Here is a 25,523-nt window from a genome sequence, read left to right on the forward strand (position 1 = left end):
GGGATGGTAGGTAGGGGGGGGGGGGAACGTGCAGATCTGTCCCCGCAGAGGAGGGAGAGCTCGTACCTGAATAAAACTTGGTCTTAAAGGTGCCACTGGACTGTTTTGGATTGCTAGCTATTGGGGGTGGGGACGTGCAGATCTGCTCCCACAGAGGAGGGAGAGCTTTTACCTGAAGGCGAGCCGGGGGGGGGGGCTCTGCAACTTACCTGGCTGCTTCTTGTGGCCAGACTGAGGACTGCTGGGAGCAGGGGGTGGGGCTTGTTGCATGTGCCCGCCCCCTGGGCTCCTTACCTCCGGAGCTCCGCTCCTGTGCGCTCCTGCAGGAAATGACCCCTGCACTTGTCTATATAAAAAACTAGACTCTCCAAGCGAGAATACCCATGGGACATCTACACAGACTCCCTCCAACTCACCCGTTGCACTATCCCTGCACTCCTGGTGTCCGAATGTGAAATGTGAGCTTTCCTGGCAATGTCCTAGTTGCTTCCAATTAGTTCTTAAATGGTGGGACTCTGGATCCAGTTGGCTTCCCTTAGGAATATTCTCCCCTCCCTAAAACCTGCAAATTCTATTTCACTTGCCAGTTTTGTCCACCCACTAGGAACATACGTTCTTCACTCCATCGCAGAACATGCGGCTCAGTGGGGATACAGTCGGCAACTTCCAAACCGGTCCCTGCAGCTGGCCCTCTGTTTATCTATTTTATTTATATCCCTCCTTTCTCTTCAGTGGGGACACCAAAGCGGCTTACGCTGTTCTTCTCTCCTCTGTTTTATCCAGAGGTCATTTTGGGGGGGATCGCGGGGGATCGCAGTTCCCCCGGGTGAGGTACGGGGGGCGGGGCACATGACGAAGCCCCGCCCCCTGCTTCCGGCCGCCCCGCTTCCGGCCCTCATTCAGCCAGGAGGAGGCAGGAGAAGAGGGAGGGTAAGTTGCTTCCTCCCTGCATCTCCCCACCCCTGCCTGCCTGGGGCCAGGGAGGGCCTTTGCGGGGCTTCCTTGCACTCCTGCCGGCCTTGCAGCTCCACCGCCGGGCCCCTCATGGGCCAGGACCGTTGGGGGAGGGGTGTGTGGCCTTATGACACACTTCCGGTGATGTCAGGGGGTGTGGCATATGCTAATGAGTTATGCTAATGAGTCCCCCTAGCTCTTTTTCTACGAAACGACCCCTGGTTTTATCTTCACAACAGCCCTGTGAAGTAGGTTAGGCTGAGAGGATGCAGCTGACCCAAGGTCACCCAGCAAGCTTCCACAGTGGAGTGGGGATTTGAACGCGAGGCTCTCAGCTCCCAGCCTAATGCTCTAACCATAGAATCACAGAATCACATAGTTGGAAGGGGCCATAGAGGCCATCTAGTCCAGCCCCCTGCTCAATGCAGGACCAGCTGAGAGCATCCCTGACAGGTTTTTGTCCAGCTGCTGCTTAAAGACTGCCAGGGAGGGGGAGCTCGCCACCTCCCCGGGCAGCTGATTCCACTGCTGAAAAACTCTGACTGTCAAAAAGTTTTCCCGCCCTTCATTTAAACCCATCATTGCGAGTCCTCTCCTCTGCTGCCAACGGGAACAGCTCCCTGCCCTCCTCCTCCAAGTGACAGCCCTTCAAATACTTCAAGAGAGCAATCACATCCCCCCCTCCACCTCCTCCGGACTAAACATCCCCAAGTCCCTCAGCCTTTCCTCACAGGGCTTGGTCTCCAGGCCCCCGATCATCCTCATTGCTCTCCTCTGCACCCGCTCCATCCTGTCCACATCCTTTTTTGAAGTGAGGCCTCCAGAACTGCACACAGTCCTCCAGGTGCGGCCCGACCAATGCAGTTAACAGCGGGGCGATGACATCTTGTGATTTGGATGTTATGTCTCTGTTAATACACCCCGAGATCGCATTAGCCTTTTTTGTCACTGCATCACACTGGCTGCTCATGCTCAAATTAGAGTCCACCCATTCCCCAACATCTCCTTCACACACACGCTGCTACCCGGAAGTGTATCCTCCATCCAGTATGCATGTTCCTCATTGTTGTTACCCAGATGTAGAGCTCGGCACTTATCCTTGTTAAACTGCACCATGTTCACATCCGCCCACTTTTCCAGCATGTTCCGATCTCATTGGATTCTATCTCTACCTTCTAGCGTGTTCGCTGCCCTTTCCAATTTGGTGTCATCTGCAGGTTTAATGAGTAGCCCCTCCACACACCCCATCCAGATCATTTATAAAACTATTGAAAAGTACCGGGCCCAGAACCGAGCCTTGTGGCTCTGCTAAACCACAATGACTCTGAGAGCCAGTTTGGTGTAGTGGTTAGGAGCACGGACTCTAATCTGGGAGAACCGGGTTTGATTCCCCACTCCTCCACTTGCACCTGGCTGGATGACCGTAGTTCTGACAAGAGCTGTCCTTGAAAAAGAGCAGTTTCTGTCAAGAGCTCTCTCAGCCCCACCTATCTCACAGGGTATCTGTTGTGGGGAGGGGAAGGGAAAGGAGTTTGTAAGCCGCTGTGAGACACCTTTGGGTTGTGAAGGGAAGGGTATAAATGCAATCTCCTCCTCCTCCTCCTCCTCCTCTTCTTCTTCTACAGTGGCAGTTCCGTACGAACACGCAAGCTGAGCTCTGTGCACGGGAAAACATTTCACCGATGGCTTCCTGCGTCTTAAAAGCACAGGCCGGGTAATTTCAGTTTTGTCCAGCCGGCAATGCTAACTTCGGTGGCCCTTCAGTTGCTCCGCACCCAGAAGCATATTTACCTGCATGATGACCTGTATCGGCTGCCTCTCTCCGCTTTTGGTGTGAGGCACTCCTTCGGTATCATAGATGCCGCTGTAAACCACCATCTGGGCGTCTCGCGACTTCTCTTCCAGGGGCACCGTCACCGACCCAATTACCATGGTCCTGAAACAGACAAGCTGGGTGTTTTTCAGCCGTTCTGAGCCATCCAAATGGCAAAAAGCAGTTGGACAATGGAACGAATATCCCATCTGTCAGGGATGCTCTGGGGTGCATTTGCTGCCCTGAGCTGGGGTGGGTAGGTGCTCAACTATATGGCCTAGACCAGGAATCCCCAATGTGGTGCCTGGGAGCACCCACAGACACCTTTCTTGGTGGTTGTCAAATTTTTTCTTGAAAGTAGGTGGGGCTTTTGCACAGCAGGGCTCCTGATTGGCCACTGGAGATTTGATTGGCGGTGCAGATTTTTTTAAAAAGGCTGCTCCGGCGGCAGCTGCTACCACCACAGCACAAGGGTCTTCACTGTGTCACTGAAGGTGAGCGGTGGCAGCCATTTTGTGGCTGGCTCCACCTCCTGCGGCAGTCATTTTGTGACTGCACCCAATGCACTGAGTTCCTGAGGAGCCAGCAGGCTCAAAAAGGTTGGGGACTCCTGGCCGATAAGTCTCCTTTCACCATTTGTCTTTCTTACCAAGGAGAGACATTCAAAGCAAGCTTCTACAGCAGGCAGTGGCGGGCCTATATTTTTGGGACCTTGAACTGCTATGGGGGCCCCTTCTCAACCAGCAACAACAGGACAACATCCAACAAGGTCCAAAGGACCTCGCTGCCCTTGCAATAGGGCTGCCAAGTCCCCCAGGGGAGCAGGGGTCTGCCCACTCTAGAGGTCCCCAGCCCGCCAGCCCGGATCCAGTCGCCGGGGAGAACCCCGCCCCTAAAGTGCCAGAATCGGACTGATGTGCGCAGCACGATGACGTCACACGGAGGTGACGTCACACGGAGGTGACATCATCACGCCGGGCACATTGTCGGGGGACGCTCTAGCATATGGCATTAAAACTCTATGGTACCATAGAGTTTTAAAGCCAAATGCTAGAGTGTCCCTTGACAGTGTGCCCGGTGCAATGACGTCACTTCCGGGTGACGTCATCACAGTGTGCATGTGCGAAGCTCCCGGACACGGAGCTTCCAATCCCCGCTGGATGCCAGGTAGAAGAAGAAGAAGAAGAAGAAGAAGAGATTGGATTTATACCCCCCCCTTCACTACCCAGAGGAGTCTCAGAGCGGCTTACAAACTCCTTTCCCTTCCCCTCTCCACAACAGACACCCTGTGAGGGAGGTGGGGCTGAGAGAACTCTGACACAAACTGCTCTTTTTCAAGAACAGCTCTGACAGAACCACGGCTTGCCCAAGGTCATCCAGCAGGTGCAGGTGGAGGAATGGGGAATCGAACCCGGTTCTCCCAGATTAGAGTCCACGAACATAACCACTACACCAAACCGGCTCTCTAGAGACCTGGCAAACATACCTTGCAAGGACCTCGAGGCCCAAATGGTGGAGAACGGGGCTGCGTACCAATGATGGATTCGACGATCCAGCTGCCCAAATGCCGGCTATGAATAGATTCTGGTGAGCTCAGCGAGCCCACACAAGCTTGGTGTTTGGGTACTACAAGCGCCCGAGGAAATTCTGAAATCTGACCAATTGCGGGGGCATTCCGAGGCCGTATGAAACAGGTATTAGAGCATGTTCTAAGGTCGATAGTAAGCACTTCAACCCACTGGCTTATCATTTTGTCACTAAAAGAGCCTTATTTTAAGAACGAACACTCGAAAACGAACTCCGTCAATTTTGTTGGAATATTCGCTGATTTTTTAAAAAGTTGCTTCCAGGCCCCTCCAGGATTAGGGGCCCGGAAGCTTAAACTTTGTTAGTTTAGTAGCAGATCCGCCCCTGACGGCCAGGGGTCCTTCAACTTTTCCAGCCTGCAGGCACCTTTGGAATTCTGATGCGGCATGGTGGGCACAGCCACAAAATGGCTGCTGCGGAAGGCGGAGCCAGCAACAAAATGGCCGCCCAGGTTTACCTTCGGTCGCTCAGTGAAGACCCTTGTGCTGCAGTGGCAGTTGCTCTGACAGCACTATTTTTAAAAATCCGCACAGCCAATCAAATCTCCAAAGGCCACTCGAAAGCCTTGCCAGGCGAAAGCCCCATCTAGTTTCTACAAATTGTCGGCAGTCACCACAACGTCCAGGGGACCCCTCCCTCCTCTACCGAGACGGTAAGGCAAAATTCGCAAATGCCACTCGAACTGCTTCGCAGCCCTTCTTTGGCACTTGGCGGGTCCATTTTAGGAAAGGAGAACGCACTGCCTTTACTGCTGCCTCTCGGGTTTCAGAACTGGCCCCTGCACGAAGGGTTAAGAGGGACCCCAAAAACCAATCTGCCGGCAGCTTCACCTTCACGTGGGATCTCATTCGAAACAGGACTCCTCGGTCTGCGTGGAGATACGTGACTGGGAAGAAAGGATCCCAGGTTTGCCCTCTCCTATGCGGGCCCCTAGCTATGGTGGGGCGTTTCGGGGCTCCGCCCCCTCAAATTGGAGGCACGCCCCTTGAATGGGAGGCACGCCCCCTCAGATGGGAGGCATGCCCCACAACAGTTGCTGCCCCTCTCCCCCTCCTGTGACATTAAAAGGGCCCTCCAACTGATCAGCGGGACCACGTGCCCCGCCGATTGGCTAGAGGGCCCTTTAAATCTTGTCGCCACCCCTCTCCTTCCCCTCCTCCAAGACTTAAAGGGCCCTCCAGCTGATCAGCAGGCCCTTTAAATCTTGCAGGAGGGGGCGGCTGCCAGCCGCAACGCCTTCCTTGAACTCCAAGCGGGGGACCCTTTAAACGCTGCTTTTCTAGCGGGGGTTGCCGGCACCTAATCTCCAAGCGGCGGAATCAGGGAAGGTATGCGGCCCCTGATGTTCCCTCTAAGCTGAGTTAGTGCGAGCCAGCTCACAGTTTTTTAGCCTCCGGCTCACACATTTTTGTCGTAGCTCAGGAAGGATGGGGCTCCGGAGCAAACTAATCCATGCAGTACCCAAATCGCTTGCTCACAACTTTAATGCCAGGAGCTCACAAAGTAGAATTTTTGCTCACAAGACTCCACAGCTTAGAGGGAGCATTGGTGGCCACCCCCTCCCTCCCTCCTCCCCCACTGCCCCACAAAATTTCCCCATGCCCCACCAAGCCAAGATTTCTGGCTACAGGGCTGCTCCTACGCCATTTCCTCTTCCCGTCGGAGCTAATGCCACGCAGGTCATTGGTCTCTCCCTCCCACTGCAGTACTTGCAAAGGGAGGGGCCATGACTCAGCCAAAAAGCATCCGCTTGGCATGCAGAAGGGCCCAGGTTCGATTCCCCTGGCATCTCCAGCTAAAAGGATCAGGCGGCAGGTGATGTGAAAAACCTTCGCCTGAGACCCCGGAGAGCCGCTGCCAGTCCGAGTTGACAATACTGGTCTCAGCAGCCCAACAACCGGACTGAGTACGAGTCAGCTTTGTATATTTGTTCGAGGGAGAGGAACGTCTTCGATTCGGTCACTCTATGGTCCTTTCCGCACTCTATGGTCCTTTCTCATCCCTGGTTTTATCAGAGTTCAACTCCCGACATAAGACCTTGCATCTATCCCTGGTTATATCAGGATCCGTTTATCCCGGTGTAACAGGCCAGATTAACCCCCCGGCCATAGTGACCCCGGGGTTACTCTGGCCTAGCCTAGAATAACCCCGGGGTTACTCTGGCCGAGGGGAGGTGAATCTGGCCTGTTACAGCCGGCCAGATTAACCCAGGGTTACTCTAGGCTAGGCCAGAATAACCCCTCCGGGGTTATTCTAGGCTAGGCCAGAGTAACCCCGGGGTTACTATGGCCGGGGGGGGTTAATCCGGCCTGTTACACCGGGACAAGTGTGGGGCAAAACCGGGGTGAACTCAGTGTAATGTGGAAACAAAAAATAACCTGAGATAAATACAGGGGTGAATTCGAGTGTAGTGTAGAATGTGAGTTCGGGGACAGGGTTGAACCAGGATTTAAGGTCTAGCCTACGGCCATACCACCCTGAATACGCCCGATCTCGTCTGATCTCGGATTTAAGGTCTAGTGTTGAAAGGACGTAAATTTAGGAAGTAAACCAGAACAAGATCAGGGTGTTCTACTGCTGTTCCTTCCACCCCACTCCTCGAAGAAGAAATTGTACTGCCAAATCATTTTTCGTTGACATCAAATCCAGCTTTATAGGCCAGCCAGAAATATGCTTTTGGTGTTTGGGTTTTTTTTGGTATGGTCATACCTTAAAGCCTTAACACATTTTATTCCAGTATGAGTATTTCACAGACTAGGCCACACCGCGCGAAGGCAGCGCACGGAATGGACGGCTCTGGTCCGGTGTTCCCTCTAAGCTGAGTTAGTGTGAGCTAGATCACAGCTTTCTAGCCTCCAGCTCACACATTTTTGTCTTCGCTCGGGAAACGTGGCTCCAGAGCAAACTTATGCAGCAGCCAAACGGCTCGCTCACAGCTTTACTGCCAATAGCTCACAAAGAAGAATCTTTGATCACAAGACTCCACAGCTTAGAGGGAGCCTTGCTCTGGTCCACAAGAGCTATTGCGGGAATAAAAATTGTGTTCCTCTCTGAGATGGCCAAAAAAAAAAATCCTGGGGGTTTTTTTGTTTGTTTTTTTGCTGCAATCGACTCATGCCCTTGTGGAATTCCAGAGACCTGCGTTTCAATCCTGCAGCCAATTCTTTTACCCTTTGTGTGTGTGTGTGGGGAAGCTATCATGCAAGAAAAAGCTAGCCTTTATTTTTAGGGGACCATCGATGAAATCTTGGGGGGGGGGAGATTCAGCAGCGTTATACCCAAAGGAAATGTCCCAGCTTCGGTTCAAACGGCACAGAGCGAAGTGTTTCAAAATGACACTCCCCCAACCACCCCCCCAGCCCTTTCAAACAGGAACACATTATGGTCACTTGGAACGGAGACAGACAATTGCATAACTAACAGCTCTCCCCTGCAGCCCGAGTTGTCGAGCATCCTATGCATGACTACTCAGAAGTAAGTCCCACTATTTCAAATGGAGCTTGCTCCCAGGCAAGCATGCAGAGGGCTGCAGGGCCTAAACCGATGTTCCCTCTCAGCTGCGTTAGTGTGAGCCAGCTCACAGTTTTTTAGCCTCCGGCTCACACATTTTTGCCTTCGCTCAGGAAGGGATGGGTCCAGCACAAACTGATTTATGCAGCACTCACAACTTTAATGCTGGTAGAATTTTTGCTCACAGGGCTCCATACCTTAGAGGGAGTATTGGCCTAAACCTCAGGGCAGCATTCCAGAAGCATTTTGGACTGCAGAGAAATCTACGGAATGCTCTCCCGGCTCTCCCGGCCTTCCTGCCCAAGTCCCTCCTCTCTGGCCACCAAGCCTTTACTTTAGAGTAAACCCGGGAAGTGAGTGCAGAGGTCTTCATGGGAGTGGACTGTGGGTGCCAGCCTCCAGGTGGGACCCGGAGACCCCCCCTGGAATAACAGCTCTTCTCCAGGGTACAACGGTCAGCTCCCCTGGGAAAAATGGGAGGCTCTGGAGAATGGATTCTACGGCATCCTACCCCACTGAGGTCCCGGTCCTACCCAGGCTCCATCCCCAAATCTCCAGGAAACTCCCAACCTGGAGCTGGCAACCTTAGGTGGCCACCCATGCTCCCTCTAAGCCGTGGAGTCTTGTGAGCAGAAATTCTCCTTTTGTGAGCTCCTGGCATTAAAGTGGTGAGCGAGCGATTTGGCTGCTGCATGGATTAGTCTGCTCTGGAGCCACCCGTCCCGAGCAAAGACAGAAACGCGTGAGCCGGAGGCTAAGGAACGGTCAGCTAGCTCACACTAACTCAGCTTAGAGGGAACAAGGGTGGTCACCAGTGTTCCCTCTGAGCTGAGTTAGTGTGAGCCAGCTCACAGTTTTTTAGCCTCCGGCTCACACATTTTTGTCTCCGCTCGGGAAGGAGGGCTCCAGAGCAGACTAATCCATGCAGCAGCCAAATCGCTCGCTCACCACTTTAATGCCAGGAGCTCACAAAGTAGAATATTTGCTCACAAGACTCCACAGCTTAGAGGGAACGTTGGTGGCCACTGGCCAGGGGAGACCCGGCCAAGACTAGCAGCAGAGGGATCTGCACAAAAGCTCTCTCTCCATTCTTCCGCAAAAAAGCCTGCAAAGGGGAAGCCCTCGACAGGGCGTCAGCCTTTCCCCCGGGGACGCGTGTCTAGGGGCCCCGGAGACGCGCGTCGTGTGAACGCGGGAGGTTAAAGAGACGCCCGGGGAACAGGGCGAGGAATAAAATGGAAGCGCCGGGCTGTCAGCTCGCCAGGCCCGCAATCTCGGCCGCCTGCAGACGGGAAGCGCAAAGGGAAGGGGAAAGGGGAGCGCAGGGAAGGGCGAGGGGGGCGCAAAGGCTCCTTACGTGGCCTGGACGCCGCCGGGCTTGGCGACCACCTCGACCTTGTACTTGGCGCCGGTGAGCAGCTTGATGGTCCGGTTCTGCCCGAAGCGCTGCCCGTCCACCTTGAAGAAGACGGGCCCGTCGTTGGGCTGGATCTTGAGCGAGACGCTCAGGCGCACCAGCGTGGGGATGGCCGGCTCCGACATGGCGAGGAGGAGGAGGAGGAGGAGGGCGGCGGGCGCTCAGACGCCGGCCCCCGGCCGCGGGGAGGAGGAGGAGGACGGCCGCGACGGCCCCGATCCGGCGGGCGGGGAAGGAGAGGGAAGCGGGCCGGCCATTGGCCGCTTGGCGCCGCCGCTCTGCTTTGCTCCGCTCCGCTCGCCGCGCTAATCCCGGGCGCGGATTACGGGCGCGCCGCCTGCGAGGGAGGAGAGGGGCCGCGGCGGGGGCGGGCGGGAGGCGCGGCCAGCGTTAGCCCCCCCCTCGCAATATAGGCAGGATTTTAGAGGGGGGGAGGCGGTGGACTGGCTACGGGGGGAATGATGCTGCCAATCAGCGCTCCGCCACTGGATGGACGCGGATTGCCCACGGGGGTGGGGAGGGTCTGGGACGAAAAGAGGGCTGGGAGGGTTTACTGGGGTTGCCGGCTCCAGGTTGGGGTGAGGAAGGCGGGGTTTGGGGAGGGGAGGGGCTTCCGGGGGGTCTAACGCCATAGGGAGCAACCCCCAAAGCTGCCCCTTTCTCCTGGGGAGCAAAGGTTGCCAGCTCCAGGTTGGGAAACACCTGGAGATTTGGGGGTGGAGCCTGAGGAGGGCGGGGTTTGGGGAGGGGAGGGGCTTCCGTGGGGTCTGAAGCCATACAGTCCACTTTCCGAAGTGGCCATTTTCTCCTGGGGAGCTTGGGTTGCCAGCTCCAGGTTGGGAAACACCTGGAGATATGGGGGTGGAGCCTGAGGAGGGCAGGGTTTGGGAGGGGAGGGGCTTCAGTGGGGTCTAAAGCCATAGCGTCCACCCTCCAAAGCCGCCAGTTCAGGGGAACTGATCTCTTGTCGTCTGGAGATCAGTTGTCATAGCGGGAGATCTCCAGCTGCCCCTTGAAGTTGGCGACTCACTCTTGCTTTCTTCACAAAGGCGCCAGCCAGAGCAGGGCTGCCGATCTCCTGGAATCGCAATTGATCTCCAAATGACATATATTATGCATTTATTCATTCATTCCAGTTCCCCCAGAGAACACAGCGCTTCGGAAGATGGACTTTGGGACATTCCACCCTGCTGAAGCCCCTCCCCTTTCCAAATCCCGCCCTCTGCAGACTCCACCCCCTAAATCTCCAGGAATTTCCCAACCTGGAGCTGAGTCCATCTTCTGAGTTGTGAGTCCATCTTGAGTTGTGGTTTCTGGTTCCTAATGAGTCACGGGGTGGGGGGCAGGAGTTGTGGATCTTCCTCTTCTGAGATTTTTCCAGGAAAGGTTGGGTAGGCATTCCTCCAGAAACTCTCGGAGCAGTTTCTTTTCTGTTTTCATGCCGGGTGACCAACGGCTTCCCTAATGGCCTTGTGATTTATTGCCAGTCACAATCAGAAGCATGGGACACTCTGGCAGAACCCCCTTCCCCCAAACCCTGTTATTTTCATTTTACTGGACCTTGATAACCCTCACTTCTGATTTCTTTAATCAGCTCAGAGCTTGCTGAAGTAGGAAGAGGGAGAGATTGGATTTATACCCTGCCCTTCATTACCCAAAGGAGTCTCAGAGCGGCCTACAAAGTCCTTCCCCTTCCCCTCCCCATAACAGACACACTGTGAGGTGGGTGGGGCTGAGAGAGCTCTGACAGAAACTGCTCTTTCAAGGACAGCTCTTGTCAGAACTATGGCTTGCCCAAGGTCATCCAGCCAGGTGGAAGAGGAGGAGTGGGGAATCAAACCTGGTTCTCCCAGATTCGAGTCCACACGATTAACCACTACACCAAACTGGCTCTCCAGTAAAGGTTATACCTCATTCACTCAAAGGGAAGATGACTCTGAATAGAAGAGGAACCCCTTAAAACTGTTATACACAAAATAATAATTATTGGACGTGACTGTAGCTTACATGTGAATATAAGACCACCAACTCTTTTTTTGTGTGTGTGACAGACCTGTGAAAAAAATCTAGTCTTGCATTTCAGTAAATACCATATTTAGAGGACTGGTGGTATTTTTGTAAACCCATATCTCTATTTTTCTAACCTTTCCGTCTCTGCTCGGCATGAAATGATAGCTGCAAACATCTATATTAACAACACTCCACTGTGGTGTAGTGGCTTGAGTGTCAGACTAGTATCTGGGAGTACCGGGTTTGAATCCCCACTTGTGCCGTGGAAGCTTGCTGGGTGACCTTGGCCCAGTCACACACTCTCAGCCTCACCTACCTCACAGGGTTGTCGTGAGAATAAAATGGAGGAGAGAATGATTGTAAGCTGCTTTGCGTCACTGCTGGGGGGGGAGAAGACGGGATACAAAACAACGTAAATAAAATCATTCATTAATTGATTTATTAAATTAATGATTTATCAATAATTAATATCAATAACAAGCCAATATCAATAGATTAATAGTTAAGCAAATAATTAGCGATAACAACTTAATAATTAATTATAAATGGATAATTAATTAAATATCTAGCGATGATAATCGATTATTATGATTAATTAAAATTAGTAAAGAGTAAATAAAATAAAAAATATCCACCGTTTCAAGAGACCTTGCATTGCCTATTGATCTAGTGCAAACTTTGCATGCCGAAGGGAAAAAAGATGAATTTGTATGTGTGTGTGTGTGTGTGGGGGAGAATGAGAAAAAGATATTTCAGAAGTGGAGTGTTATGTCGCTATTGAATAGTTTATTCCCGGTTTTACCCAAGACACCAACTATTGCATGAACACACCAACGACTCTGTCAAGAGCCAGTTTGGCGTAGTGGTTAAGAGCACAGACTCTAATCTGGGAGAACCGGGTCTGATTCCCCACTCCTCCACATGCAGCTGCAGCGGTGACTTTGGGTTACTCCCAAGTTCTCTCGGAGCTGCTCTGGAAAGAGCAGTTTCTCTCGGAGCTCTCTCAGCCCCGCCTACCTCACAGGGTGTTTGCTGTGGGGAGGGGAAGGGAAAGGAGATTGTAAGCCGCTCTGAGATTCTGAGTAGAGAGCGGGGTATAAATCCAATCACTTCTTCTCTCTTCTTCTTCATTTAGGTTTGTATTTCTCTCTCTTCTTGTCATTGTTGGCTCACATTGTTGATTAAAACAAGAGCAGTCTCGGTGATCCAATCCACACTGCTCTGCTGGGCAGGTGGAATGAGGGAACACATCATACTTGTATGGGGTTCCTTCTAAGCGTTCTGTTCTCACCTTGAAAGCCTCTTGCCTTGAAGGCGTGGCAGAACCTGCCTTGCCCTCACCCACTGCTCTCTCCGATCATCTGGGCAAACGGCTGGATCTCTTCGGAGTGAAACAAGGAGGATATTTGTAATGGGCCATCCAGAGAACACACACCGTTTGCGTAACTGCAGATGAGAAAGGGGTGATCGAGCTGTTCCATATTAACCCGACAAACAGGATCCTCGTCTTTGGATCGGCCTCAGCTAACAAAAGAAAGTTAATAATTGGTAAAATAATTCAGAGAGCCAAAGGCACAGGGATCGTGAAGGCGAAACGCCTGTGTGCTGTTGTCTCCAGATTCATGTCTCTGACATATTTATTTATATATATATTTTAAAATTTTCCTTTGTTTATAACAGGCCTTTGTCCCCAATGGAACTCAAAGCAGTTTACGCTATTCTCTTCTACTCTGTTTAATCCTCACAACAACGCTGTGACGTAGGTTAGGCTGAGAGTGTACGACTGGGCCAAAGTCATCCAGCAAGTTTCCATATCAGAGAGGGGATTCAAACCTGGGCCTCCCAGATACTAGTCCAACACTCTAACCTCTTCACCACACTGGCTCTCAGAATTTATAATTTGCTACACTGTGCTGGCTAGGCATAGTTCATAAGAATGTAGAAGAGAGAGAGAGAGAGAGAGAGAGAGAGAGAGAGAGAGAGAGAGAGGAGATTGGATTTATACCCCGCCCTTCACTCGGAGTCTCAGAGCGGCTTACAAACTCCTTTCCCTTCCCCTCCCCACAACAGACACCCTGTGAGGTGGGTGGGGCTGAGAGAGCTCTGACAGAAACTGCTCTTTTTCAAGAACAGCTCTGACAGAACTATGGCTTGCCCAAGGTCATCCAGCAGCTGCGAGTGGAGGAGTGGGGGAATCAAACCCGGTTCTCCCAGATTAGAGTCCGCGCACTTAACCACCACACCAAACTGGCTCTCTGTCGTTTGTGTGCAAACTGTAGAAAGCAGACTGCCGAGCTCGAAAATGATGGCCTTCCCCCCAGGATCGTAATATTTAACCAAGCTTTCAGCGTGCCCTAGCTGGAGTTAATCATTGCCATGGATTGGGACGTTGGGGTTGTCTGTAGGACTGGGAGTTGTTTCAGCACCATCCCTCTGGACAGCGACCAAGGAAGGTGTTGGTTTGAAATTGCTCTGAGGAACAGCCTTCTGAAAGCACTGATCCTGGCAGTAATCTTTAACTACGGCAGACACCGTTCATCTCCCTTCACCAACCATTCTTCAACTGAAGGTCAGTTCAGACCAAGTGTTTGTCTAACATGTGAAGGAATCCCATAGGAAACAACCGGTTCCTCTGGAGGGGCAACAACTGGGCATAGAGGCCAAGGCCTTCATAAGAACCTCAGAAGAGCCCTGCTGGATCAGACACGTGGCCCATCTAGTCCAGCCTTCTGTCTCACACAGTGGCCAGACAGTTCCCTCAGGAGGGCCAGCAACAGGGCAGAGAGGCCGAGGCCTTCCCCTGATGTTGCCTCCTGGTTCTGGGATTCAGAGGTTTTTAAGAACATCAGAAGAGTTCTGCTTGATCAGACCAGTGGTCCATCTAGTCCAGCATCCTGTCTCACACTGTGGCCAACCAGTTCCTCTGGAGGGCCAACAACAGGGCAGAGAGGCTAAGGCCTTCCCCTGATAGGAACCTCAGAAGAGTCCTGCTGGATCAGACCAGTGGTCCATCTAGTCCAGCATCCTGTCTCTTACACAGTGGCCAACCAGTTCTTCTGGAGGGCCAACAACAGGGCATAGAGGCCGAGGCCTTCCTTTGATAAGAATATCAGAAGAGCCCTGCTGGATCAGACCAGTGGTCCATCTAGTCCAGCATCCCGTCTCACACAGTGGCCAACCAGTTCCTCTGGAGGGCCAGCAACAGGGCAGAGAGGCCGAGGCCTTCATAAGAACCTCAGAAGAGCCCTGCTGGATCAGACCAGTGGTCCATCTAGTCCAGCATCCTGTCACACACAGTGGCCAACCAGTTCCTCTGGAGGCCCAACAAACAGGGCATAGAGGTCAAAGCCTTGATAAGAACAATAGAAGAACCCTGCTGGAACAGAACAGTGTTCCATCTAGTCCAGCATCCTGTCTCACACAGTGGCCAACCAGTTCTTCTGGAGGCTCAGCCAACAGGGCATAGAGGCCGAGGCCTTCATAAGAACATCAGAAGAGCCCTGCTGGATCAGACCTTTGGCCCATCTAGTCCTGCATCCTGTCTCACACACTGGCCAACCAGTTCTTCTGGAGGCTCAACCAACAGGACATAGAGGCCGAGGCCTTCATAAGAACATCAGAAGAGCCCTGCTGGATCAGGCCAGTGGTCCATCTAGTCCAGCATCCTGTCACACACAGTGGCCAACCAGTCCCTCTGGAGGGCCAACAACAGGGCATGGGGGCCAAGACCTTTCCCTGATGTTGCCTCCTGGCTCTGGGATTCAAAGGTTGCCTTCTCTTCCCCTGGTACTGTATTCTCACCCTGAACATATTAACATCACCTGTCCATCATTAGGATATTTGGTGAATAATAGCAGAGTTTGCCCAGTCATAAACATGCGATTTTGCATGCAGTAAAATAAATCTCCCAAGAAGGATATTGCAAAAAGTAAAACTTATATTCATCCAAGTAGATTCAGTTCATTTTCAGGTTGCAGTTGAAAGGAGAGAGAGAGGCCTAACCTCAAGAATACCGTCCCTGTCACAAGTGGCCGGATAATCTGGCAGTTTGCGTATGGAAACACAAAAATAAATATGGTCACAGTCCATAAACATGCAAAAATAAATCCACAAGAACTGTGCACAGTGCACTCAAAATTTCTTTAACAAAAATCGTGAAGTTATGAATATGAAAGTACCAAAGTAATACATTCAAGTTATAAAATCAGGTACATAAAGATAGAAGGTGACAACGACGGGACGGTTGTCTCCGGAATGCAGTGTCATTTCGACAGACGTCTTCTTCTAACCAATAGTCTATAGGTTGATAATGTATGAAAAATTGCACTTCAATGGAAAAGCTGCCCAGTTCACATGGAGTTTGATAAAAGTTTCTAGAAAAAATATAGCAAAGCACCTATTACGTTGCACAAATAATGGAGGAGAACATCATTCTATTGGTTAGAAGAAGGCGTCTGTCGAAACGGCACTGCATTCCGGAGACAACCGTCCCGTCGTTGTCATCTTCTATTTTTATGTACCTGATTTTATAACTTGAATGTATTACTTTGGTACTTTCATATGCATAAGTTTGTGTATGGAAGCAGGGGGGCATTGTGATGTGTGGCTCCATGAAGAGCCATGTAGAGAATGGGGGAGGACAAAGGGCACAGGGAGGGAGGAGGGGGGTCAGAGGGCAGGCAAAGGGAGGCATCCCATTCAAGGAGATAACACCCGGACACACTTAAGAGTGATGTAGCCGCCACTCCCCCCCGCAACATCCAGGCACGCTGAGTCACTGATTCCAGCATCCATAACCCTGTCTATGGTGTATGCACAGAGTAGCAGCAAATATTAGATCAAGGTGCGTTTCTTGATTTATTTATTTTTTTAATTTGCCAAATGTATATCCATGGTTAAGACGCTGACGCTGCAGACCGGAAGGTCTGTAGTTCGGCCGTTCGAGACCCGAGTGTCGCGTGACGGAGTGAGTGTGCCACATGACGGAGTGAGCTCCCGTCTCTGGCCCCAGCTCCTGCCAACCTAGCAGTTCGAAAGCAACAAATAAATAGGTACCGCTTTAGTGGGAAGGTAACAGCATTCCGTGCACCTTGGCGTTCAGTCATGCCGGCCACAGGACCACGGAGAAGTCTTCGGACAGCGCTGGCTCTTCGGCTTGGAAACGGAGAGGAGCACTGCCCCCTAGAGTTGGATTTAACTGGCTTTCGAGCAAGGGAAACCTTGACGTTTTATATCACACCTTTCTCCCTAATCAGGGCCCCCAGGATGTGCTGATACAGTCGTGTTTTCTCCTATCAATGACTATTGCTTGCATGTGCTGGAAAGGGCCTAGATCCAACATGTGCCGGAAGTTTCAAAAGAAACGATGACTGCATGGAAAATATGCTCCTCCCATCCCGTCTTTCCATGAACGCAGTGGAAGACGAAGTGTATCAACACCAGCGGCCAATTAGATGTGTCACTAGAACGGGGCATATCATGGCCCGTTAAACTGTGTGCAGCTGGAAGTATTGATTTGCATTGACTTTCCTGGATAGGTCAGATCTATAATGAGTTTAGCTCACTGTATGCTTTTTACATTTGTTCCATATGAATGGGCAGATTGGTGTAGACAGGAGAAGAGAGGTCCCTCCCCTATAGGTGCCCGGTTGTGAGTTTTTTCCCGAAGAAGAAGAAAGAAGAAGAAGAATTTATGCCCTGCCTTCACTCGGAGTCTCAGAGCGGCTTACAATCTCCTTTCCTTTCCCCTCCCCACCCAGAGCCCAGCCTGCTTTGAAGAAAGCATCAAACTTGAAAGCATCCCTTGGTATTCAGGGAACTGTTATTTATAAAATAATTTATAAGGTTTATAAATGATGTTTATAAAATGATCTGTGAGGCAAAGAGAGCAGATAGACAGATCCTTTTCTCCCTCTCCCAGAATACTAGAACGTGAGGGCACCTAATGAAATTCACGGGCAATAGATTTGTTAGATTCACGGGTATGGTAAGCCAGTCATCTCACTTAGCAGAGTGCAGAAGAGCTACACGCAGCAGTAGCTTCCTTGTTCTGCATGCGCTAGCAAAGTTACAGAGTTACACAGAGCCACTTGTCAGTTTCAAACTAATAAGAATCCCTTATTCAAGGAACTACGTTCTAAATAGTGCAGGCTGAGAGATAGGGGTAGATTCCAATCTAACTAGCCAGATGGATGCAGATGCAGAATACAGAATACAGAATACAGAATGTATCTACATCCATGGTGCCAAAGATGAATAGCATAGTGCTCCTTCTTTGTTTGAGTGTGGGAGAGAAGGGAGCATGAAAGGAAGGAAGCAATTCCCTGAGAGTATGTCTACACATCAAAGGGACAGAGGCAGAAGAGTAAACAGGAATGATGCTCACAGTTCGTCTATCTATCTGACTCTCTTGCAAACCCCTCTCCCCGAGGCTGAGGCTAAGAGACAGTCCTCTTCCAACAAGATTCAGGGTGGACAAAAAGGAATACTTCTTTTCCCAATGAGTGATTAAAATGTGGAATTCACTGACAGAGGTTGTAGTGATGGTCAGAGGCATAGATGGTTTCAAGGGGGGGGGTTAAACAAATTCATGGAGGAGAGGTCTGTCAGCAGCTGCTAGCCATGGTGATGAAAGGTGTAGCCTCCACATTCAAACCTCAGAATACCAGTGCTATGAGCAGAGGTCATTTCCTGCAGGAGCGCACAGGAGCAGAGCTCTGGCAGTAAAGAGCCCAGGGGGTGGGCACATGCAACAAGCCCCACCCCCTGCTCCCATCAGCCCTCAGTCAGAGCAAGAAGCACCCAGGTAAGCTGCAGAGCCCCCTCCCCCAGTCCAAAACAGTCCAGTGGCACCTTTAAGACCAAGTTTTATTCAGGTACAAGCTCTCCCTCCTCTGCGAGGGCAGATCTGCATGTTCCCCCCCCCCAATAGCTAGCAATCCAAAAGAGTCCAGTGGAGCCTGAGCGGTGGGTGGTGTGTCCTGACACACTTCCGGTGATGTCAGGGTGTGTGTGGCATATGCAAATGAGTTATGCTAATGAGCTCCTGCACCTCTTTTTCTACGAAATGACCCCTGGCTAGGAGACAACGTCGTGGGAAGACCTCAGCCTCTGTGCCCTGTTGTTGGCACTGCATGGCAACTGTGTAAGACAGGATGGAGCAGAGGTCCATCGGTGGTTATTCTCCAGAAGGTCTAGATCAGTGGTGGCGAACCTATGGCATGGGTGCCAGAGGTGGCACTCAGAGCCCTCTCTATGGGCACATGTGTCATCACCCCAGCCAGGCCCAGACCATCATTAAAGTGTCGAATTCTCTGCCAAATAATTTTAAGTAAATGAAAGCATTTGGGATTGCTTTCCTTACTTTGTTTGGATCCTCTTAAGTTAATGTATGAGTTGTTTTTTCTAAAATAAAACCTCAGTATTCAGGTTAAATTGCCGTGTTGGCACTTTGCGATAAATAAGAGGGTTTTGGGTCACAGTTTGGGCACTCAGTCTCTAAAAGGTTTGCCATCACGGGTCTACATGGAACACTCTGTCTTGGACAGTGATGCTCTGTGTTCTTGGTGCTTGGGGGGGGGCAACAGTGGGAGGGCTTCTGCTGGACCTCCTGATGACCCCTGGGTATTGGCCACTGTGTGACACAGAGTGTTGGACTGGATGGGCCATTGGCCTGATCCAACATGGCTTCTCTTATGTCCTTATGATGCTGGACTAGATGGACCACTGGTCTGATCGGTAGGCCCTTTGGTGGTAGAAAGTGTCATCAAATCACGGCTGACTTATGGTGACCCCGTAGGGTTTTCAAGGCAAGAGATGGAGAGAGGTGCTTGGCCATTGCCTACCTCTGCATAGCAACCCTGGACTTCCTTGGGGGTCTCCCACCCAAGTACTAACCAGGAGCGACCCTGCTTAGCTTCTGAGATCACCTGAGATTGGTGGTCTCCCATCCAAGTCCTAACCAGAGCCGATCCTGCTTAGCTTCTGAGATTTGCTGAGCCAGATCCTGGGCCATCCAGGTCAGGGTAGCGGGCTCTTTCTGTATTCTCATTTCCCGTCTGATGAAATAAATACGATATTGAGTTGTGTTTAAAGCAGTGTAATGACCAGGGGTCCTTTCGTAGAAAAAGAGGTGCAGGAGCTCATTAGCATAACTCATTAGCATAACTTATTTGCATATGACACACCCCCTGACATCACCGGAAGTGTGTCAGAAGGCAACACCCACCGCTCAGGGCTCCACTGGACTGTTTTGGATTGCTAGCTATTGGGGGGGGGGACGTGCAGATCTGCCCTAGCAGAGGAGGGAGAGCTTGTACCTGAATAAAACTTGGACTTAAAGGTGCCACTGGACTCTTTTGGACCGTGGGGACGGGGGGGGGGGCTCTGTAACTTACCTGTCTGCTTCTTGCTCTGACTGAGGGCTGCTGGGAGCAGGGGGTGGGGCTTGTTGCATGTGCCCGCCTCCTGGGCTCTTTACTGCTGGAGCTCTGCTCCTGTGCGCTCCTGCAGGAAATGACCCCTGGTAATGACACAGCATTGTTGAAGTGAAATTACACCCCAGAGCAAAACCACATTTGTGCCTTTTGATTGCTTGCCTTTGCGGTTTAGCGTGCAGTAAGGCACTCGCTACATAAAGGTCAGAGCCTTTTGGTTTTGCTCAAGGAGAGGGGAGGGTGGTCATTTCCCCCACCCCCTTCCCCGGTTTCACCATGCATGCTGGCAAACCTGAACCCGGCTGGAAACTGCATAAACATGTCTGTTGCACGAGTGCGTTGAGACACAACAAGCATGGGGTGCCTGCATCTCTTTAACTGGTGTGTGTGTGTTGCATGAGCGAGAATGAACCTGAGAATCTCGCCCTCTCTAAAAATAGCACTCTGTGAAATCTGGGCCGCAGGCATCGAGCTGGGCTGTGAACAGCGCTTGTCAGCTCGGCCTGTCGCTTTTGAGATCTGTCGCTTTCTGCTTGCAGATGAAAGGGGTTGATGGTTTGCGATGGAGTCACTGGCTGATTCTGCACATGTCTCTTTCCTCCACAGCCACATTGGGAAGTTAATCTCCCTCTGCATTGCATGCTGCTTTCACTTCCTTTGTTCATCGGGTTTTATGGTACCTTCTGCATGCATTGATGGCCGTTCAGGGGTGGCTTCGCAGTCAGTACGGTGTTGCCCCGGGGTATCTGAATCTGGTTTTGAGCAGCACCTTTCCCTTCCTCTGCTTCCGATTCGAAGGGAACAATAAGCAGACATTAGTTGTCATAGATTTTCCAGGCTGTGTGGCCGTGGTCTTGGCATTAGAGTACCTGATGGTTCACCAGCAGCTGTGACTGGCATCCTCAGAGGTATAACACAGAAAAAAGGAGTACTCTCTGCATCAAAAAAGCAGACAACTTGACACAGCTTCCTTGATCTCTGGCAGTTCCCCCGCCCCTATTTCCCTCTCCTTATTTATCAGCTCGCCATGAATTACTTGGCTCAGGTGGCTAATGACCACTGAGGCAAGTACTGGCACAGGGAAATCTGCATAGTAGTGCAGGAGCAAGCGTTGAAAACAAAATATCGACACTAGCCAATGCAGAAACTCGGGATTTAGAAAACATGGGGTAAAAAGGGGAAAACTTTGGGTTTGTGTCTTGATGTAGTCTTCAGCACCACCTTTACCTGCATCCACTTCCAATCTGAGAGGAACAATAAGCAGACAACTTGACACGGCTTCTTCGATCTCTGTCAGTTCCAGCGTTCCCTCTGAGCGGAGTTAGTGGGAGCTCACTCGCAGTTGTTAGCCTCCGGCTCACACATTTTCCTCTTCGCTCAGGAAGGGATGGCTCCGGAGCAAATGAATTTACACAGTAGCCAAATCTCCTGCTCACAACTTTAATGCCGGTAGCTCACAAAGTAGAATCTTTGCTCACAGGACTCCACAGCTTAGAGGGAGCCATTGGTCAGTTCCCCCACCCCTATTTCCCCCTCTGTCTTTATCACCTCGCCGTAGTGAATTACTTGGCTCAGGCGGCTAATGACCACTGAGGCAAGCACTGACCAGCGTTCCCTCTAACCTGAGTGAGTGTGAGCTAGCTCACAGTTTTTTAGCCTCCGCAGGGGTCATTTCGTAGAAAAAGAGGTGCAGGAGCTCATTAGCATAACTCATTAGCATGACTTATTTGCATAAGCCACACCCCCTGGCCTCACCGGAAGTGTGTCAGAAGGCAACACCCGCCGTTTAGGCTCCACTGGACTGTTTTGGATTGCTAGCTATGGGGGGGGGACGCGCAGATATGTCCTCTCAGAGGAGGGAGAGCTTGTACCTGAATAAAACTTGGCCTTAAAGAGAGAGAGAGCAGCGTGGCTGCATCATAACCCTCAGAATTCTGGCTTTCCTTTCTGCACTGAGAACTTCAGCCCCATCTGAAAAAAAATTGCCCCACCAGCCACAAAATCCTGTCTACGGGCCTGCTGGGGAGTTTGCTCCATTACTGCGGGGCCGCCACCGAAAAGGCCATTTCTCGTGTACCCACCAGACGAGCTTCTTTGATTGATGGGACAGTCGGGAGGGCCAGTCCCTGTGATATTAGTTCCCGGCAGTGTTCCCTCTAAGCTGAGTCTGTGTGAGCTAGCTCACAGTTTTTTAGCCTCCGGCTCACACATTTTTGTCGTAGCTCAGGAAGGGACGGCTCCAGAGCAAACGAATTGGTGCAGCAGCCCAACTGCTCGCTCACAGGTTTAATGCCAGCAGCTCACAAAGTAGGATTTTTGCTCACCAGACTCCACAGCTTAGAGGAAGCATTGGTTCCCGGGCAGGGACTTGTGGGAGAAGATGGTTCTTCCGATACCCCAGTCCCAAGCCATGTAGTAGAAGAAGAAGAGATTGGATTTATACCCCACCTTTCACTACCCAAAGGTGTCTCAGCGCGACTTACAAAATCCTTTCCCTTCACCTCCCCACCACAGACACCCTGTGAGGTAGGTGGGGCTGAGAGAGCTCTTGACAGAAACTGCTCTTTTTCAAGAACAGCTCTGACAGAACTATGGCTTGCCCAAGGTCACATAAGAACATAAGAACGTAAGAGACACCAATGTCACAAGGAGCAAGAAGCAGCCAGGTAGGTTGCAGAGCCCCCCACCCACCCGCCTTCAGGAACAAGCTCTCCCTCCTTTGCGAGGGCAGATCTGCACATCCCCCTCCCCCAATAGCTTGCAATCCAAAACAGTCCAGTGGAGCCTGAGCGGTGGGTGTGGCCTTCTGACACCCTTCCGGTGATGTCAGGGGGTAGGCCAGTTTGGTGTAGTGGTTAAGTGCAGCAGACTCTAATCTGGGAGAACCGGATTTGATTCCCCACTCCTCCACTCCTCCACTTGCACCTGGCTGGCTGACCTTGGGCAAGCTGTAGTTCTGATAAGAGCTGTTCTTGAAAAAGAGCCATTTCTGTCAAGAGCTCTCTGAGCCCTACCAACCTCACAGGGTGTCTGTTGTGGGGAGGGGAAGGGAAATGAGTTTGTAAGGCGCTCTGAGACTCCAAGTGAAGGGGGGGGGTATAAATCCAATCTCTTCTTCTTCTCTCTTCATATGCAAATGAGTTATGCTAATGAGTTACGCTAATGAGCTCCTGCACCTCTTTTTTTACAAAATGGCCCCTGGCTGTCGCAGAATGGCTGCCCACAGGAGGCGGAGCCAGCTGCAAAATGGCCGCCGCAGCTTCCCTTCAGTCACACAGTGTGGGCCCTTGTGCTGTGGTAGCCGCTGCTGGCAAAGCAACTTCTTTAAAACATCTGCATAGCCAATCAAATCTCCATTAGGGGCTGTGGCTCACTGCCAGAGCACCTGTTTGGCATGCAGAAGGTCCCCAGGTACAGTCCCTGGCACCTCCAGTTGAAAACAGTCAAGCGGTAGGTGATGTTTGGGAAGGGCGGGATATAAATTTGAAAACCACATAAACAAACAAATGTGTAAATGTAAAAGACTTCTGCAACCCTGGAGGGCTGCCCCCAGACAATATACTGACTCTGATGGACATTAGAGAAATGTAGAAGTTATAATTTGATATTTTACATTCATTACGAATGTTATTTGTATCTTTCTTTTTTTATATATGTAGCTCTCTCCTCCTTACGTGATCTGAGGAAGAAGATTGTGATATTTCATCGGGATTTTCGGATGCTCTGAAAGCATTACGTTATGATCGCCGATCCTACAGTTGACACAGTGATAGATTATGATTTTATGGGCATAATTAGTTCTCACTGTTCAGGCAACACAATATAATATACCTGTGCACAGAGTTAGAGTTAGGCTAATGCTAATTGTGTATCATATATAGTTTGAGGGAGACCCTATCTGTGTAGAGAGCCAGTTTGGTGTCATGGTTAAGTGCGCGGGCTCTAATCTGGGAGAACTGGGTTTGATTCCCCCACGCCTCCACTTGCAGCTGCTGGATGACCTTGGGCAAGCCATAGTTCTGTCAGAGCTGTTCTTCAAAGAGCAGTTTCTGTCAAAGCTCTCTCAGCCCCACCTACCTCACAGGGTGTCTGTTGTGGGGAGGGGAAGGGAAAGGAGTTTGTAAGCCACTCTGAGACACCTTTGGGTAGTGAAGGGCGGGGTATAAACCCAATCTCCTCCTCCTCCTCCTCCTCCTCTTCTTCTCCTCCTCCTCCTTCTTGAAAGAGCTCTCTCAGCCCCACCAACCTCACAGGGTGTCTGTTGTGGGGAGGGGAAGGGAAAGGAGTTTGTAAGCCGCTCTGAGACTCCCTTGGGTAGTGAAGAACAGGGTATAAATCCAATCTCTTCTTCTTCTTCTTCTTCTTCTTCTTCTTCTTCTTCTTCTTCTTCTTCTTCTTCTTCTCCTCCAAGTCCGGGGTATAAAGCCAATCTCTTCTTCTTCTCTCTCTTCTCTAGAAACTAAACTCCTGAGAAAATATGAATTTCTATGGATTATTATAGTCTTTACCAGTTGCTGATGTAGCAGTTTAGTAAGTAATCTGTTTTGTTGGTTTTTAGTAAAAAATTTGGAGCCATTAATATATACTAAGTATATACTAAGGTATCTGGCACTAATTATTATTATGGATCTGGTTTTTGGAATGTAATTGTATTATTGCATTTTATTATGGATCTGGTTTTTGGAATGTAATTGTATTGCAATAATTTTTCAAAAAAATATATACTGACCCTGATGGACCAAGGGTCTGATTCAGTAGAAGGCAGCTTCACGTGTTCAGGCATTCAAAAGTTAACCAAAAGAATTGCTGCACAAAAGCTCTACCTCAGGGGTGTCGAACTCATTTGTTATGAGGGCCAGATGTGACATAAATGAGACCTTGTTGGGCCGGGCCACGTGTGTCATAAAATGTAATGCCATGTTAGCAGAGATATAAACCTTATAAAGGACACAAACAAAAGTTTTTTTTTTTACCTAAAAAAAATAAAACATTAGCACTCTTGCAATATTTTGTTTATTTAACAGTGTCCGATAACTGACACCTCTTGCTCTGAATGATTGCATCAAAATGTCTGTGCTGTTGCAATCTTGAGTATGCTGTTCAGGTGTGTATCTGTAAGCTGCAAACCTACGATGATGCAGCAGCAGCAGAACTGGAAGAAGAAGCAGAGGACAGCCAGTTCCACTGTAGGCCTGAGAGAAGCCCTCTGGGGGCCTAATCTGGCCTCCGGGGCTGCATGTTTAACACCCCTGCTCTACCTGGCCCTTCACGAAAATACCCTGTCCCTTCAGTAGAGGCTTGTTGTAAGGAAATGGACAGCCAAAGGTTTTAATGGGTTGCCATGCAAGGAAAATAACCTCCCATTAAAGTTCAATTAAAGGTAAAGGACCAAACAGCTGCAGTGGCTCAAGTGGTTAAGACGCTGAACTGCAGGCTGTGGAAGGTCAGTAGTTCAGCAGTTCGAGACCCGGGTGCTGCATGATGGACTGAGCTCCCGTCTCTAGTTCCAGCTCCTGCCAACCTAGCAGTTTGAAAGCAAGAAATTGCAAGTAGATAAATAGGTACTGCTTTGGTGGGAAGGTAACAGCGTTCCATGCACCTCGGTGTCTAGTCCTGCCGGCCACATGACCACAAAGAAGTCTTTGGACAGCGCTGGCTCTTCGGCTTGGAAATGGAGATGAGCACCGCAACCTAGAGTTGGATTCGACTGGCTTTTGAGCAAGGGAAACCTTTACCTTTATCTAAAGGTAAAGGAGATTTTATTTCCTCCAGGGCAGCTGGCCACCCCAGCCGCGAC

At 50.8% G+C, this 25,523-nt stretch overlaps 1 protein-coding gene across 1 annotated transcript in view; it reads right to left on the bottom strand.

Moving 5' to 3' along the window:
• CNRIP1 (cannabinoid receptor interacting protein 1) overlaps positions 1–9,596 on the bottom strand; it is a 19,413-nt gene extending 9,817 nt beyond the window's left edge. Inside the window, exons 1-2 of the mRNA XM_015416550.1 lie at positions 9,222–9,596; positions 2,746–2,890 (exon numbers count right to left, since the gene is read on the bottom strand). Coding sequence (XP_015272036.1) covers positions 2,746–2,890; positions 9,222–9,406 — 330 coding nt within the window. The 5' untranslated portion in view covers positions 9,407–9,596. The remainder of the gene's footprint in view (positions 1–2,745; positions 2,891–9,221) is intronic.
• Positions 9,597–25,523: the final 15,927 nt, after the last annotated feature.

This window comes from Gekko japonicus, unplaced genomic scaffold (assembly GCF_001447785.1).
Source record: "Gekko japonicus isolate JY-2015 unplaced genomic scaffold, Gekko_japonicus_V1.1 scaffold3122, whole genome shotgun sequence".
NCBI lineage: Eukaryota > Metazoa > Chordata > Lepidosauria > Squamata > Gekkonidae > Gekko > Gekko japonicus.